This window comes from Gigantopelta aegis, chromosome 2 (assembly GCF_016097555.1).
Source record: "Gigantopelta aegis isolate Gae_Host chromosome 2, Gae_host_genome, whole genome shotgun sequence".
Classification (NCBI taxonomy): Eukaryota; Metazoa; Mollusca; class Gastropoda; order Neomphalida; family Peltospiridae; genus Gigantopelta; species Gigantopelta aegis.
The window spans coordinates 51,115,978-51,133,557 of NC_054700.1; the positions used below are offsets into that span (position 1 = coordinate 51,115,978).

The following is a 17,580-nucleotide window of genomic DNA, read 5'->3' on the forward strand; positions in this document are numbered from 1 at the left end:
TCTTTCCACGAATCCAAGCCGAAGAATTAACAACTAAAAAATAAAATGCATGATTGTTCTGTCATTGTAAAAAGGCCTACGAGATGTAAACGAATTCCAATCATGTTCGCAACTCAAATAACTTTATAATAACAAAGCCAGCAGCAAACATACTGTCTTTACTTACTTAAAAAAAAAAGTTTCTATTTAACTTTGGTTACTTAATTAATTGACATTTGTCAAAATAATTACACTGGCTGAAGTGAAGGTACCGTAGTGACAACTATTGAACTAACTCGTGGACAAGTGGAGTCTCGTCCAAGGTAATATTCTGCCATAAATGACGACTGCTAAGTGTGGGTCCGTGCGGTTTCAGAGGTACAATTTACATTAAATAAACACAAACACATGGCTGTTAAATATTAAACACGCACCTACTTTATTTATTCTGTTAATTTCTTTTGATTCTTTATTGACAAAAAACCATTTCTATTTTAAAGACTTTTTTGTATCAAAATGAATTAGACTATTAAATGTAGTTTGTTTCTTTTTAACAGTGGATCTAACATAGAAAACTGGCACTCCATCATTCGACAGGGATTAGTGGTGGCGTCTGGCACAAATAAGCAGGTCAGACTAAGTGGTTAAATTCATTGATTCATTCAACTTATGCTTATATCAAATTAAGATTCAAGCATACACCACAGCTATCTGAGCTGTCTGTCCAGGACAGTGGGTTAGTTGTTAGTTGTTAGTGAGAGAGAAGAAGGTGTAGTGGTCTTACACCTACCCATTGACTCGTTAAAACTTGCTCTGGCTGGGAGCCGGTATTGGGTTGTGAACCCAGTACCTACCAGCCTTATTAAATTAATATTGAAAATTTATATGTTGGTATCACATTTGGATGGTATAGAATGGTCAGGAAAAGTGTTTATTTGGAAGTTGTTGGACAATTTCAGGCTTTATTTAAGCTTTAAAAAAAATTAAAGTTTATTTATGTTTAACAACACAACTAGTTCACATTGATTTATTTATTGGATGTCAAACATTTGGTAATTTTGAAATATAGTCTTAGAGAGGAAGCCTGCTACATTTTTTCATTAGTTGCAAGGGATCTTTTATATGCACCATCCCACAGACAGCATAGCATGGCCTTTGATATGTCAGTCATTGTGCACTGGCTAGAACCAGAAATAACCCAATGGGCCCACCGACGGGTATTGATCCTAGATCGACCGCACATTAGGTGAGCGCTTTACCACTGGGCTATATCCCGCCCCAGCTTCAAATTGACAAGTGTGATCAGAAAATATGTACTGTTAGCCAAATTGAAACCTAATTGTTTAGGTCAACAACAAAGATGACAGGGCATCTACAAATGTGCAGTCTCCCTGTACTACTGTGCTCTCACCTGACATCCTCTTCCTCTGCCGCTAATATAGCTGGTCTAATCCACTGATGGGAAATGGCAGATGTGTCACACAGATAGACACAAGAGACAAACACCTGTCGCGGTTGGAGAGACTAGGATTGGGATGTGGAAGTATACAGCGAAAGAAGTCAAAAGATAGGAGGAGAGCCATATATCGGGAAGAAATGAGAGAAATGAAAGGGGGCAGTGGGATAAAAAAAAGAAGTATATTTGTGAAATTCAACATTAATGTGCATATGACAAAAGATCGCTTAAAGCATCTTTCTAATGTTTGTGCTGATGTTTGTAGCAGTCGTTATTCATTTTACTTTGAAATGTATATTTTTTCTTACGTATGAAATTATTGGAAGGTAAAATTGGGTTTGGGCTACCACAAATATTAGGAGGACAACAAACACATTGTTTATACATACAGACACTGATATAATAAACAAGAAACTATATTTAATATGTAATTTTAGTCATCAAAAAGGACCTGTTAATCATAACCATGTTACAATGGCAGCAAACTTGGAACATTCCCGTTAAACCTTTCAATTTAATTGTATAACTATATGCTTTATAAGGGGTCAAACTTAAGAATTTGTATCCCATGGCAATTTTTAAAAGAACTGCAAATGGTGAAACAGTCCACTGACGGCAATTTTGAGACTGCTTATGGCAATTTTTTTTAAATTGACATTTGCAGCAAATAAACCTGATTGTTATATGTAGACATATTTTAAGTGTACAAATGTTAAATATTGGCAGATAATGTACACCATGTGTATACATTCCACCATTGTTGAGGAGCTTTACCGACGGCACAAAAGTGCCATCGGTGATGCTCTCTACCTACGCCAATTTATATCTCAACAACAGCAATTGCCGTCGGTGCCGCCGTTAAGTTCGAGCCCTGCTTTATGTTAATTGTCTCAGCTTTTGTTCTCATTACAGTCAGTCGAGTTTTTTAAACATCTGTCATGGACAGGTAGCTATTAAGTAATATTTTAATATTTTTTTGATCCCTGAAAATTGTACATTATTTGACTAGAAATGTTTGGATTACAGGTTAATGGAGCAGCTTATGGAAAAGGAATTTATTTGAGTCCATCCGTGAGTGTTTCATCAGGATATTCAAGAATCGGCTATGGTGTATACAATCCAGACATGTGGAAGGTACTGAATTAAGTCAATCCTTTAAAGTTGCTATGTCAAAGTTACAATAATAAACATAAAGGTTATACCTTCAGCGACATGTATATGCATATAAAAATTACATCCAAATAATTTGATTTACAATTATACAAATTAAATTATTTTAGGGGGAAATCTTGAGAGTATGTCGCATGCATTAACTAGTACACATTCAACATACCAAATGTACCTAGATTTATTTTCGGTCAACTGACAAAAGAAACAAAGATATATTTAGCCGCAAATTATTTGGGAAACCCCTCGTGTTCAGTCGAAGACTTTTTAACATTATTATTCTAGAGTTAATTATGAAAAGATTATGCATGGGATCGATTAATTTGTAGTTATTTTATTACAAATAGATGTACATGCATGTAAATGTGAAAATAACCAAATATTGTAGTAACTGTTTCAACTTTGAAATAGGAACTTTTATTTCAAAGTTTTGTGGGATTTGTGTTATGACAGACCCGTAGCCATAATGTGACTTATGGCACTTTTTACAGTTTATTCTTTTAAGGACATTAATCAACTAATATCGTGCAAACAGGAATGTGTACCATTAAAAAAAAGGATTCTCTGCTGATTAAGTACAAAATACTGATAAGCATGAAACTTTTTTAATCTTAGTACTTTGTGCTGTTTCATATAAAATATTGTGGCAAATAATGTTATATTAGAATTGTTTGTAATTTTTTGTGAATGTATAAAATCATGTAGCATAGCAAAGCAATTTTTTTACTTTATTTGTAACTGTTATACATCAATAAATTTAGACAAAAAAATGGCAAAAATTGTTGTACAATTACAAGCAACACTTCTATTTAGTTAAAAACATTTCTTTTTAATGACATCACATTTGACGTAATAACATCAGTTTCTGAGATTTATTGAAGGATAATATTAAGTTTTTAAAGCGATGTCGTCTGTTTAAACTGACAATCAAAAGAAAGTATACCAATAATTTTTTCAAAGTATTAAAAACAACACAAAAGACAAGTTGATGCAAATGTTATATTTTGAAAGTATAATAATTTGGCGATAAATAAACATGAGTATACTCAATAAAACCCATAAAATGATAATATCACAGTGCACAACAGCACTAGGGGTGAAATGTGCGATTTCATAAAGGACCACTCATAACGAAGGTGAATAAATTTGACCACAAAGAACATGTTTCAATAGCGTGTATGTCCACCATGTGCAAGTGTGCAAGCATGGACCCGACGTTGGACAGATTTCCATCAATGACAATAAGGTCTGTCCGCTGTTGGCCACAGATACCACCCCAAACCATCACAGATCCACCACCAAACGGTTCAGTCTCCTGAACACAGTATGGAGCTGTTCTCTCTACTGCACGTCAGTATATCTGAGTCCTGCCATCAGCTCTGAATAACTGGAACCTGCTCTCATCAGAAAAGAGTACACGTTGCCAGTTCCGATGTTGCCAACGTTGAAACTGACATGCCCAATGTAAACGTCGAAGTCGATGTTGCCTCGTCAATGTCATCCCTCTGAATGGTCGATAGGCCCTGATACCATGCTGTCGTAGTTGACGACGTACAGTGTAACGACTGATGACATGTCCAAGGCCAGTCGCTGCAGATGACGTCATAGTGAGGAATCTGTTATGTAAGTGTAAGATGCGGAGATGGTGGTCCTCATTGGCTGTTGTGATGCGGGGTCTTCCACTTCATGGTCTGTCTGCAGTCCTGCCAGTCACCCTGTAACGCTGTATCAACCTGGTGATCGTCAATTTTGTGCAATTCAGGATTCTTGCCACATGGGCATAACTCGCACCCAACTGCAATATACCAATAGCTCTCTCTCTTTCTTCAACAGTTAGCCTTGCCATATTCTCTGGTGTTTTATTGTGGACTGAGGCATGTTCTAAGCAATGGCACCCTTTTTTACACCCTTATGTGCACGAGTATCATGTTTTTCGTGCAGTATAAATTTGATGAATAAACTCATTTTGCACATGCGACATCGCCCAAACGCAGCAATGTGCAACTATTTCGTCATTGATTGCATTATAACGAACAATACTGGAACCTATCAAACCTTCCATGAATGTGTATTGTGTTTATTTATAATAACAATAATTGGTATACTTTCTTTTGATCGTCAGTTTAGAATAGAGTAAATTGGCTTTGTAATTATGAATATATGATCTTGTTTCTCTGTTTCAGTCAACCTCTAGGTTCTTGACGAGTGATAGAATCACCTGCATAGCTCTTTGTGAAGGTGAGTGCTTCAGGAATCACAAGTCTAACTGCAGACCATCAGTTTTCTAGTTAGTGTAAAATATACTGAGAGAAAAAAAAAACTTGGTAGTGTAGACCACATTTTAGTCACTATTAAGTAGCCTGTCCACTTGTGGTGCATACACATTTTGTGTGTGTGTCCATTTATGCATTAATTTAACAGTATGGTTTTGAATCCACTTGTGTGTTTTCATAAACATTTCCATATACAATGGCGTAGCCAGCATGAGGCAGATGAGGCACTTGTCTAGTTTTTTTTCCCATGACACTGATATAATTTATTTTACAGGTCTGGGTTTGCCTCGGCTGTTTTTCTTCTCTGGCTACGCCCCAGATATACATTTCAGTACCTACATGTACATGATCTGATCAGCAAAAACCTATCTGTAACCTGTATGCCGGACCACACTCCACACTGGATTTATAAATGGACACAGTCTTGTGTTATTTCATTTTGTGGGATTTTAGCCATATCTGTGTCTGTGTCTGCATATGCACAAGTCGACCAGTGGCGGATCCAAAAAATCCATTTAGGGGAGTCCCAATGATATGAGGCAAAATGCCAAGGGAACTTTGGGCAAGGTTTAGAGGGGGATAAAAATTAATATGTAATAAAATTATAACTTGCAAAATTTAGTGGGGGCCAGGTCCCAGGGCCATGCCCCTTAGATCCGCCTCTGTGAACACGCTACCCTAGTGTCGTAATTAGTCTGGTTAACACTTCTGATTTCCATATTCACAGATGGATTATTAATCAATTATAGTATAGTTTATTATAGTTTTGACTATTACCACTTTTTTACCACCATCTTACCCATTACTGTGTGTAAACAGTATTTGATGGAAATTAAAGATAGATACAGTGATTACATTCCTGTTTATTAACAGATGTCTGATAGACAAAATGCTGTGTATATTCTTGTGTAAAGTTTCTGTTGGTTGTTTTGCAGTAATAACATCTCCAGATCTGAAAAAGCATGGTGACATTTGGGTGTGTCCAAAAGACTGTCATGTCTGCACAAGATTCTTCTTTGTGTGAGTAAACCAAGGATTGAATGGCACTTTCTTTCTTGGGGGAAGGAAGGAAATATTTTATTTAACGACACACTCGACACATTTTGTTTATAGTTGTATGGTGTTGGACTTATGGTTAAGGACCACACAGATATTGAGGGTGAAAACCTGCTGCCGCCACTTCATGGGCTACTCTTTTCGATTAGCAGCAAGGGACTTTTTTATATGCACCATCCCATAGACAGGATCGCACAAACCACGGCCTTTGATGTACAAGTCGTGGTGCACTGGCTGGAGTGAGAAATAGCCCAATGGGTTCACTGATGGGGATCGATCCCAAACCGGCCATGCATCAATCGAGCGCTTTACCACTGGGCTACGTCTCGCCCCTTTCTGGGAGGAGTTGGGTGAAGTCAGTATTGATGTTCCAATGATTGATTTTAATAAAAACGGATTGGTTTGGCTTTTTTTTTTTTGCCACTTGCCATCAGGATCACATAAAGTAATTTTTAGTGGCCCAAATCTAAAAACCACTGGCCTCAGGCATCGGGGGGCTACTGTGTCCTAGATTCTAGAACCTCTGGTGATGATCAATAAAAAAAAATCCATAATTAAAAAAAAAAAAAAAATCATAATCAATTACAGGGCTAGCTCTGGGCGGAAACAAAGTTTCGCCAAATTATTTATTAAACTTCAAAAATGGCCGAAAACCAGTTATTTTATAAAAAAAAATATAGTAAAATCATTTTGCCAACTCAAAATAAAATTTCCCAGTTGTTTCAAAATTTGCAATTGGCGAATTTGGCAACTGCTAGAGCTAGCCGTGAATTATGTAGGAAAATGTTAACTAATTGTTCATCCAGTTTAGACGAGTGAATGAATGTAAATACAGTAGAATCTTGTTGAGTCGAACTCGGAATAGTCGAATACACCGTATTAATAACGCTTGAACCAAAAACAAAGTCCCAAGTTACACTTACACGATACTGACCGAATGGTTAGCTCGAACTAACCGATGGGTGGAACACTTTCTCCAGCACTGACAGGAGCCAACGGGATTCAATAGTATATTAGGATTCAATAGTATATTTGTGTTTGTTTTCATGTCTGCATAAAGAAAAAAGGTAATATTAAAGGTAAAATGTGCAATTTGCATGGTTGTCCCAGTGAGCAGGTGCTTGGTCTTTATAAATCAGATCCTTATTATGTTGGTATAAAGCTAAACGATTGTGTAATATATGGCTATAATTAATGTATTCAGTATCACATTGAAAATAGCTATTTGTTTCCTCGTTCCCAATCCCGAAGGGCGGGATGTAGCCCAGTGACAAACCGTTCGCTTGATGAGTGGTCGGTCTGGGATCAATCCCCGTTGGTGGGCCCATTGGGCTATTTCTCGCTCCAGCCAGTGCACCACGACTGGTACATCAATGGCCATGGTATGTGTTATCCTGTCTGTGGGATGATGCATATAAAAAATCCCTTGCTGCTAATTGAAAAGAGAGCCCATGAAGTGGCGACAGCAGGTTTCCTCCCTCAATATCTGTGTGGTCCTTAACCATATGTCCGACGCCATATGACCGTAAATAAAATGTGTTGAGTGCATCGTTAAATAAACCATTTCCTTCCTTCATTGCCAATTCCAGAATTCATAGCTTAACATTGTGAAGTAAATTATCATGTCCTGTTAATGCTTTTTTGATTAAATATTGATTGTTCCCTGCAACAGCAAGGTTGTTACATTTTGAATAATTGTGTTACAATGAAACTCCTCTGAACTGAACACCAATGGAACCAAGTAAAATGTTTGTTTTAAGGTGGTATTTAGTTTATAGAGGTTCTTTTTTGTTATGATATTTAAAAAGGGAGTGAAATTCTGGTTACTGAGGGTCCAGTTTAGAGAGGTTTCACAGTACATGGTCTAGCTAATCTGAAACCATTAAATATTTTAAAAATTAAATCTGCCAGTGTCCAAAGAATGGTTTTACAACTCCGTGCCTACTTGGATGAAGTTTCAGCACATTTTAAGACAGATACATATACATAATATTTGCAAACATAGTATATACAGTGAAACCCCTCAAAACTGGACCCTCTGTAAACCGGAATTCCCTCAAAACCGGACATCTTTCACGGCCTTTTTAAAAAAAAAATCAGTAAAGAACTTAACCTCTCTAGACTGGATACCTCTAAAAACATTTTACTTGGTCCCAAGGGTGTCCTGTTTAGAGGGGTTTCACTGTATATATAAATAATGTAATAATGTTCTGTGGGTCTAAAACGTTGCAGGGATTTTTTATAATTTAAAACAAATGATAAAAGTTTTGACTACTAAAAGGCTTAGAGCTGGGCGGTATTGATATTTCAGGTTCGGTAGTGGTATTTTTTTGGGGGGGGGGGGGGGGGGGGGGGGGGATTTATCTTGGTATTGGTACAGTATTTGATATTCATTCAATAACGATTCTGATACCAAGCAGTATTTTTGGTATACTCTGCTTTAAATGCATGTTAAGTCTCACCTGCTAATTTCATATAAATAAAATTAAATTCCATACACAAGGCCCTCATCTCTTCTATATATAGTAGCCGTCACATTTAACCGTTTTATTAATTAACTATATGATTATACTTGTTGATATTAAGGAATAATGTGCATTATATATCATTGAATATGAATACCAGGCCAAATGCCTTAATTGTCCCCTCCTTTAAGAACTCGCTCTGGGTTGGAGCCCGTACCAGGCTGCGATCCCTGTACCTACCAGCCTGTAGTCGGATGGCTTAACCACTGCGCCACCGAGGCCGGTGGCCAGATCAAGTTTGACTTTAATGGCTGACTGGCTGGCTAATTTTAACATGCTCCTATACCACGAAGGTTTCGAGCAGGTCTATCTCGAGTCCTGTCTCTGGATAGCCAGGGGCTTGACTCGGGACAGATAATTTACCGGGCAATTTTCTACTTTAATGGGAATTTATTCAAGGGTCACAACTGGCAGAAAATGTTTGACAGCGTTATGTCCCTTGAACTTAGTCCTGCAAACATTTGTGAGGCCAGTATGATAATGGATATGTCATGCTTTAGCACTACTGTCAGTAAGCTTGTTAACAATAATATATATATTTTTTCATATGTAAAACATTATTCAGAAATTTAATCCAGTTTGGACTCCTACAAATGTTGAATGGCCAGAACCACATTGTATATACATATATAGACACTGATATTCTAAACAAGAAAATGTAGGTCATTCATAGGTCTCTTTTTGTTACATGTTACTATATTAACAATCTCTGGACTGTCTCTAACTTTTTGGGAGGTGTGGAACGTAGCCCAGTGGTAAAATGCTCGCTCGATGCGTGGTCGGTCTAGGATCCATCCCCATCAGTGGGTGTCACGGGGATCCTATAATACCCGTAACTGAATAAAACACGATTATCCAAATATCTCTCCTAACTGTATATCTATTTGATCTCTCTGTATCGGGCAGTCTAATACCCGAGTGGCTCGGCTTTAGGTATGATCAGAGATAAGATCTTATATAAATATATATATGTAGCACGTTTAGTTCACTAGAAAACACAACAAAACACAATACACTTTGGAATCTGTATTACACTACGCTGACAAATGTACTTGCCGCAGTAGTTAATTAACAACAACAATATAATAACAACCCAGAACTAATCACTTAATTAGTTAATCACTAGGTGTCTAGTTTACACAATATTCTAATCACTTCACCGTGATACAACATGCACACGTGTGATAATTGTGAAACGCTGCCAGGGGAACTTAATTAATAAAGGAATTACAACTCTATTCCTAACTGGTTAATTTTTAATTAACCCTTAACTACTCATTCAGTAACCTTGTAATACAGAATTAATACTGGTACCTATCACAATAAAGACAATAACATACAGTTTACCTAGGTCCTCTAGGATGACCGGCTAAGCTTTATCTTACCAAATACTCGTATAAAAATATTAGAACAGTGAAGTCTACAATTTACTTCGTCAGATTACCGAAGACACTGTCTAAAGAATATTAGTATAATACAGTATTAAAATATTTAAAGTCACATCAGTCACATCAAGGTTATACAACAGAGCAGAAATATATATTTACCAAGTCCAGTCGGACTACGTTCCCCGGGAGCCTTCCAATGATTCTCCCCGGTATATCTAAAATCCTAGCTACATGTGTATTTATTCAAAACTCTCAGAGACAGCGAATATCGCCTGGGGGCACAGCGCGGTACCTCACCTATCATGTGATATTCCCACAACTCCCAGAGATGGTATTTTTTTCTTAGATGGTCAGACTTACTGTCGCCATTCTGCTAGCAATACCCCCATCGTAAACCGAACTACCGAAGGAATTACGTAACTACTGGCCACATGGCCTACACACCTGGTCTAAGTGTGTATTAGGGGGTACAGTCGCACGGAGGTATTACGTAACCAAGCTGCACACGGCCCTCTAAAACAATTAACATCGCCACAGGCGAAAAGATAAGAGCATGTTCCGTCACAGTGGGCCTGTTGGGCTATCTGGTATATCAAAGGCTGTGGTATGTACTATCCTGTCTGTGGGATGGTGCATATAAAAGATCCCTTGCTATGAATGGAAATATGTAGCAGGTTTCCTCTCTAAGACTACATGTACATGTATATGTTAAATTATCAAATGTTTGACATCCAATAGCCGATGATTAATAAATCAGTGTGCTCTGGTGGTATCGTTAAACAATACAAACTTCTTCTAACATTTTAGGAGGGATTTAACTCAGTCAGTAGAGTGTTCACCTGAGGTGATTGTGTCATGGGATCAAATCACCTCAGTCGACCCATTTTCTGATTGTTTTTTCACCCATCCCAACCAGTATCCAATGACTGGTATGTGCTGTCCTGTCTGTGGGATGGTGTATATAGAATATTTATTGCCGCTAATGATCACCTATCCCATTCAGTACCCAATGACTGGCATGTGCTGTCCTGTCTGTGGGATGGTGTATATAGAATATCCCTTGCCGCTAATGATCACCTATCCCAACCAGTACCCAATGACTGGCATGTGCTGTCCTGTCTGTGGGATGGTGTATATAGAATATCCCTTGCCGCTAATGATCACCTATCCCATCCAGTACCCAATGACTGGCATGTGCTATCCTGTCTGTGGGATGGTGTATATAGAATATCCCTTGCCGCTAATGATCACCTATCCCATCCAGTACCCAATGACTGGCATGTGCTGTCCTGTCTGTGGGATGGTGTATATAGAATATCCCTTGCCGCTAATGATCACCTATCCCATCCAGTACCCAATGACTGGCATGTGCTGTCCTGTCTGTGGGATGGTGTATATAGAATATCCTTTGCCACTAATGATCACCTATCCCATCCAGTACCCCAGGACTGGTATGAGCTGTTCTGTTTGTGGGATGGTGTATATAGAATATCCCTTGCCGCTAATGATCACCTATCCCAACCAGTATCCAATGACTGGCATATGCTGTCCTGTCTGTGGGATGGTGTATATAGAATATCCCTTGCCACTAATGAAAAAAATATAATGGATTTCCTCTCTAAAACTATATGTCAGAATCAGAAAAATGCTTGTGTAAATTATTTTAATTAATGTGGGGTGGGACATAGCCAAGTGGTAAAGCGCTCACTTGTTGTGTGGTCATTTGGGCTATTTCTCATTCCAGCCAGTGCACCACGACTGGATGATCTATAAAAGGCTGTGGTATGTGCTGTCATGTCTATGGGATGGTGCTTATAAAAGATCCCTTGCTTTTAATAGAAAAATGTAGCAGCTAGATTTCCTCTCCAAAACTGTCACAATTACAAAATATTTGACGTCCAATAGCCGATGATAAATAAATCAATTTGCTCTAGTGGTGGTGTTAAACACGACAAACTTAAACAATTTTTATTTAACTTATTTACAGGTATGAAGATGGCCAGGTGGGTGATAACGCTATGCATACTCAAGTTCAAAAGTACAAGGAGGAAATTTCTAAAGCAGTTGGCTACCATAAGCACACTGTCAGGTGAAAATGTAAAATATGTTGAATTGGCTGTTAACTGTCTTTAACTGGGACATTGATCTTGCATTCAAGTCTTTTAAAGTTGCAGATCTTGCAGTTTAAATCCATGAAAATGGACACCAAGTTTGGTTAATTTATAAAAAAATGTAACACATATGAATAAAGACTCTAGTTTCAACCCGTTTTAATGGACACTACGGTTGGTTAATTTACATGTATAAAAAATGTAACACATTTGAATAAAGACCATAATGTAAACTTGCTGGCTGCCAGCGGAATTTGGTATTTATTAAACATAATCAAACTACCAGAAAATATGCTAAACACATTGACATAATGATTTCAGACTTCATTTGGTCTTATAGAAAACATTTTATATCAAGAGAGCAACTTCTTCAACTACCTAGAGAGCTAGGTGGGTTGGGAGTTGTAAATGTTTGATTAAAAATTAACTCTCAAAGAATTAAATTCATAACATGGCCACTCAGGTTAGAGGGATCAATGGGCTTTGGAAATCACTAGCCGATTACTTCTTAGGCCAGTATAAAAATTTAAATATCGAAAGACACGCTTTAAAATGTAATATTATCAACAGAAAACAGAACTTCAGATCAATGCCTAACATTTACAAGCAAATGTTACTATAGCTTGGACAGACCGGGACTTAAAGGGACTTACCCTAGTTTTTAAACACGAAGGCATATATTTTACTATTAGAACCATTTTTGATAACTGAAATCATACTTTACTTAGATTTTATTGTTTAGTTATCCATTTCCATACATTCAAAGAGTTTTTGGCCATCCTGCTGTTTTTAATATCACAAAATGCATTTCTCATATTTTTAAAAACACGTGTGTCTGAGAGGTAACAGTTATCAGTGTTTCTGCCAGAGAGAAATTTTTGGGTATGGCGCTGTGGAATTCAGTGCAACCACAGTCAACAGGGGTTATGGGGGGCATCCCCCAGAATGAAAATGTGTTACGTTTATGGTTAGGGTTTAGAAAATCATACAGTAATGATAAGAGTAATTAATTTTGTGAAAAAGTTAACTTACAAAAAATAAAATTTGGGTATGGTGCCATACCTGTTTTACTATCTGGCAGAAAGCCTGGTTATGGAGTTGAGTTTTAGTGAGGGTACAGGTATTTCACCATTTGAAAGTCACAGACTCATGTTTCATTCAATTGTACTTTATCCAAATATGTTACAAGTTTGTAGATTAAATAAACTGCATGTTACTTTTCATGGGCTGAAACTAGGGTCTGTCCCATTAACACGTGACACAGAAAGTGTTCAGTCAGTCTTGGACAAACCTCTACATGACAATCGACACATACAACAAAACGCCACTCGGAGCAGACTGATAGGAGCATGACTAAATTTAGTTAGGGACTTTTGGGACATACGGACACACGACTTTCGACAGCTGGATGTTGAACATCAAGTGTGATTTTTTGAAGACATTACACAGACATAAAGGAATATTTCCCATGATAATGGCTATGGACTCTACAAACTGTAAACCCAATGATGGTGAATTAGATGCCATCTTTCTACTAGAAACCGATGACCAGAAACATTCTATGGAAATGGATAATCTAAACTATAAAATATAAGTAATTGATTCCAGTGATCATAAATGGTTCTAATAGTGACAAAAATATGCTGTAGTGTTTAAAAACTAGGGTCTGTCCCTTTAACACATACCAGAGCTCATCTCCATAACTGTTACTTCTGATATATGTGCATTTTAAAAAATATGAAAAGTGCATTTCGCACTATTAAAAAATAATTAGGATGACTAGAAGCACTTCGGATGTATGGCAGTAGATAAGCTGAACAATAAAATCTATGCAACAGCTTATTTCCATTATCAAAAAAAGGCTCTAATAATTTTTTAAATATGCTGTAGTGTTTAAAAACAAGGTGTCACTTTAATATCAAGATATTTTTATAATTCAGCAGTTGATTCTGCTTAACAGTGTTTTGACATGGAAAATATTGGTTTTGATAATGAAAAATGAAAACAAAAGTATTGCTTTTGATGGAAAAAAATATCTTCTGTAAAGAAAATAATGGGCCAAATTTACGAAGCCCATTTTTCTTAATCGCAGGTGTTTAAAAAAGTTGTTAGACACATGTAAGACAAAAACTGGGCTTTGTCAATTCAGCTTGATTACTCTTGTGCTGAATAAAAACATTGCCTATGATGAAAAAAGGTATTGCCTATGGTGGAAACAGAATTGTCAGCATTGTAGACTAATATTTCTCTTAATGGACACTCCATGTTAAATGTACATGTACAGCTATAAAAAATAACGTGTGATGAAATGTTTTCTTTTTACATTGAATGTATGGAATATTTTGCCTGTGATATAAACTTTATCTCCTGTGATAAAAAAAGCATTACCTTTGATGAGAAAGGTGTTGTTATGATAAAAGTATTATCTGTAATGTAAAATTATGTGTGTGATGATAAATGTTGTTTGTGGTGGAAGACAATGCGTATGAGATTGGTGTTTGTCCATTTAACTGTATAAAGAAATACATTTTTTCAGGGTGTGTAAAAAAAATTGAATAATCCACTTGTGTCCTTTGGAGGTGATTTATCTTACGACTCGTAGTTTCCAAAAGTATCTTTAACTCACTTTCTATCATTAGATACATTTCACAACCACTAGTCATCGTCATGGATCCTCATGTATTATTCTCTATAACTGTGACAGAAAGCAATTATTATATTACCTGTCATGGAATTGTATTCAAATAATTCATGGATATATGAGTTCAGAGATGTGATTTTGGACCTTGTAATGACTGTAATTTTTATTTATTTAATTTTATTTAATGTGATTTTATTTTTATTTTAGGGACATTCCTGATTTTGTAATATCAGTACACTCTTTTGGAGTACTATAAAAATTAATTAAAGAATAATTAGTTAATGACGTAGGGTATCGACTTTATCCTGTGAAGGTAAGAATGGTGAATTCCCCATTTTGTCCGACCAGGATAAACCAGATATCCTATATCAATAACTAGCTGTTATTTCTATTATGTATCGTAATTCATAAAAAAACACTAGCTGTTATTTCTATTATGTACCGTAATCCATCAATAACTAGCTGTTATTTCTGTTATGTACCGTAATCCATATAAAAACTAGCTGTTATTTCTGTTATGTACTATAATCCATAAAAAACCTAGTTGCTATTTCTATTATGTACCGTAATCCATCAATAACTAGCTGTTATTTCTTTTATGTACCGTAATTAATAAAAAACAACTAGCTGTTATTTCTATTATGTACCATAATCCATAAAAACAGTAGCTGTTATTTCTATTATGTACCGTAATCCATAAAAACACTAGCTGTTATTTCTATTATGTACCGTAATGAATAAAAAAACTAACTGTTATTTCTATTATGTGCCATAATCCATAAAAACAGTAGCTGTTATTTCTATTATGTACCGTAATCCATAAAAACACTAGCAGTTATTTCTATTATGTACTGTAATCCATAAAAACACTAGCTGTTATTTCTATTATGTACCGTAATCCATAAAAACACTAGCAGTTATTTCTATTATGTACCGTAATCCATAAAAACACTAGCTGTTATTTCTATTATGTACCGTAATCCATCAATAACTAGCTGTTATTTCTATTATGTACCGTAATCCATAACAACACTAGCTGTTATTTCTATTATGTACCATAATCCATAAAAACACTAGCTGTTATTTCTATTATGTACCGTAATCCATCAATAACTAGCTGTTATTTCTATTATGTACCGTAATCCATAACAACACTAGCTGTTATTTCTATTATGTACCGTAATCCATAAAAACACTAGCTGTTATTTCTATTATGTACCGTAATGAATAAAAAAACTAACTGTTATTTCTATTATGTGCCATAATCCATAAAAACAGTAGCTGTTATTTCTATTATGTACCGTAATCCATAAAAACACTAGCAGTTATTTCTATTATGTACTGTAATCCATAAAAACACTAGCTGTTATTTCTATTATGTACCGTAATCCATAAAAACACTAGCAGTTATTTCTATTATGTACCGTAATCCATAAAAACACTAGCTGTTATTTCTATTATGTACCGTAATCCATCAATAACTAGCTGTTATTTCTATTATGTACCGTAATCCATAACAACACTAGCTGTTATTTCTATTATGTACCGTAATCCATAAAAACACTAGCTGTTATTTCTATTATGTACCGTAATCTATCAATAACTAGCTGTTATTTCTATTATGTACCGTAATCCATAACAACACTAGCTGTTATTTCTATTATGTACCGTAATCCATAAAAACACTACCTGTTATTTCTATTATGTACCGTAATTAATAAAAAAAACTAGCTTTTATTTCTATTATGTACCGTAATCCATAAAAACACTAACTGTTATTTCTATTATGTACCATAATCCATAAAAACACTACCTGTTATTTCTATTATGTACCGTAATCCATCAATAACTAGCTGTTATTTCTATTATGTACCGTAATTAATAAAAAAAACTAGCTGTTATTTCTATTATGTACCATAATCCATAAAAACACTACCTGTTATTTCTATTATGTACCGTAATCCATCAATAACTAGCTGTTATTTCTATTATGTACCATAATTAATAAAAAAAACTAGCTGTTATTTCTATTATGTACAATCCATAAAAACACTAGCTGTTATTTCTACTATGCACCATAATCCATTAAAAAATTGTTGGAAACGAAACAATTATTTCTATGTATTTCAGCTATATTGTCCAATTATCTAAGTCAAGGGATGGTTTTGCAATTTATCTATGGATGTGATATAAACATGTATGTACATGTACCTTTATGACTTTGCCTAATTATTTATCATAATTGGCCAATAGAAACAGTGCTTGCAGAATAAGGATGCTTTTTACTGATAAAGCAACCAATTCAGCAAGCCCTACTACATGTTTTTGTATGTGCCGCTGATAAATATCATTAAAAAAAAAAATAATAATAAGTAAAAAAAAGAAAAAAATAACCCAGCCAAACATTAAGTACTGATTAAGTGATGTCTATTTTTGTTATACATTTATTATAAAGATTTTATGCATATTCATCAGTTCTATTTTTCAATACAGGTTGTATATACATATGTACTTATTTTTTCTGTGTATTAAAAAAAAGAAGTCTTTCATTGTTAATATGTGTATACTTTATTGAAATCTATTCATTTAACTTTATAATAAAGTAAATTTAAAGCCAGACCAAAAAAAAAGAAAAAGAAAACGTTTTGCCAAGTTGTAGTCAAATATCAGGAGATGACTGTTTTTATTTGCAATAAAGGCTATTTCAATTTTATTAAAATTATTGTAAATCCTGCATTGAAATTGTCTTTGTTTGTTTTGGGTTGTTTTGTTTTTTTGGGGGCTGAAAGGGAAATGTACCAAGAGTTAACTCTCTTAAAATAGTGACGTTATTCATATAAATAGAATACTACACTCGTTTTGGCTAGATATCATTTTTATAAAGCAAGTGAACATCCCACTTTTTGTATCTCACCGAACGAAAGTGAGTTCTGATATACATCATGTTAAGTTCACTAGTTTTGTAAAAATGATATCTAGAGAAA

General features: G+C 35.4%; 1 protein-coding gene across 1 annotated transcript in view; it reads left to right on the forward strand.

Annotated features, from left to right (window-relative positions):
• LOC121388956 (protein mono-ADP-ribosyltransferase PARP6-like) overlaps positions 1-12,723 on the forward strand; it is an 18,271-nt gene extending 5,548 nt beyond the window's left edge. The window contains exons 2-6 of the mRNA XM_041520507.1: positions 537-609; positions 2,462-2,569; positions 4,786-4,840; positions 5,811-5,895; positions 11,832-12,723. Coding sequence (XP_041376441.1) covers positions 537-609; positions 2,462-2,569; positions 4,786-4,840; positions 5,811-5,895; positions 11,832-11,937 — 427 coding nt within the window. The 3' untranslated portion in view covers positions 11,938-12,723. The remainder of the gene's footprint in view (positions 1-536; positions 610-2,461; positions 2,570-4,785; positions 4,841-5,810; positions 5,896-11,831) is intronic.
• Positions 12,724-17,580: the final 4,857 nt, after the last annotated feature.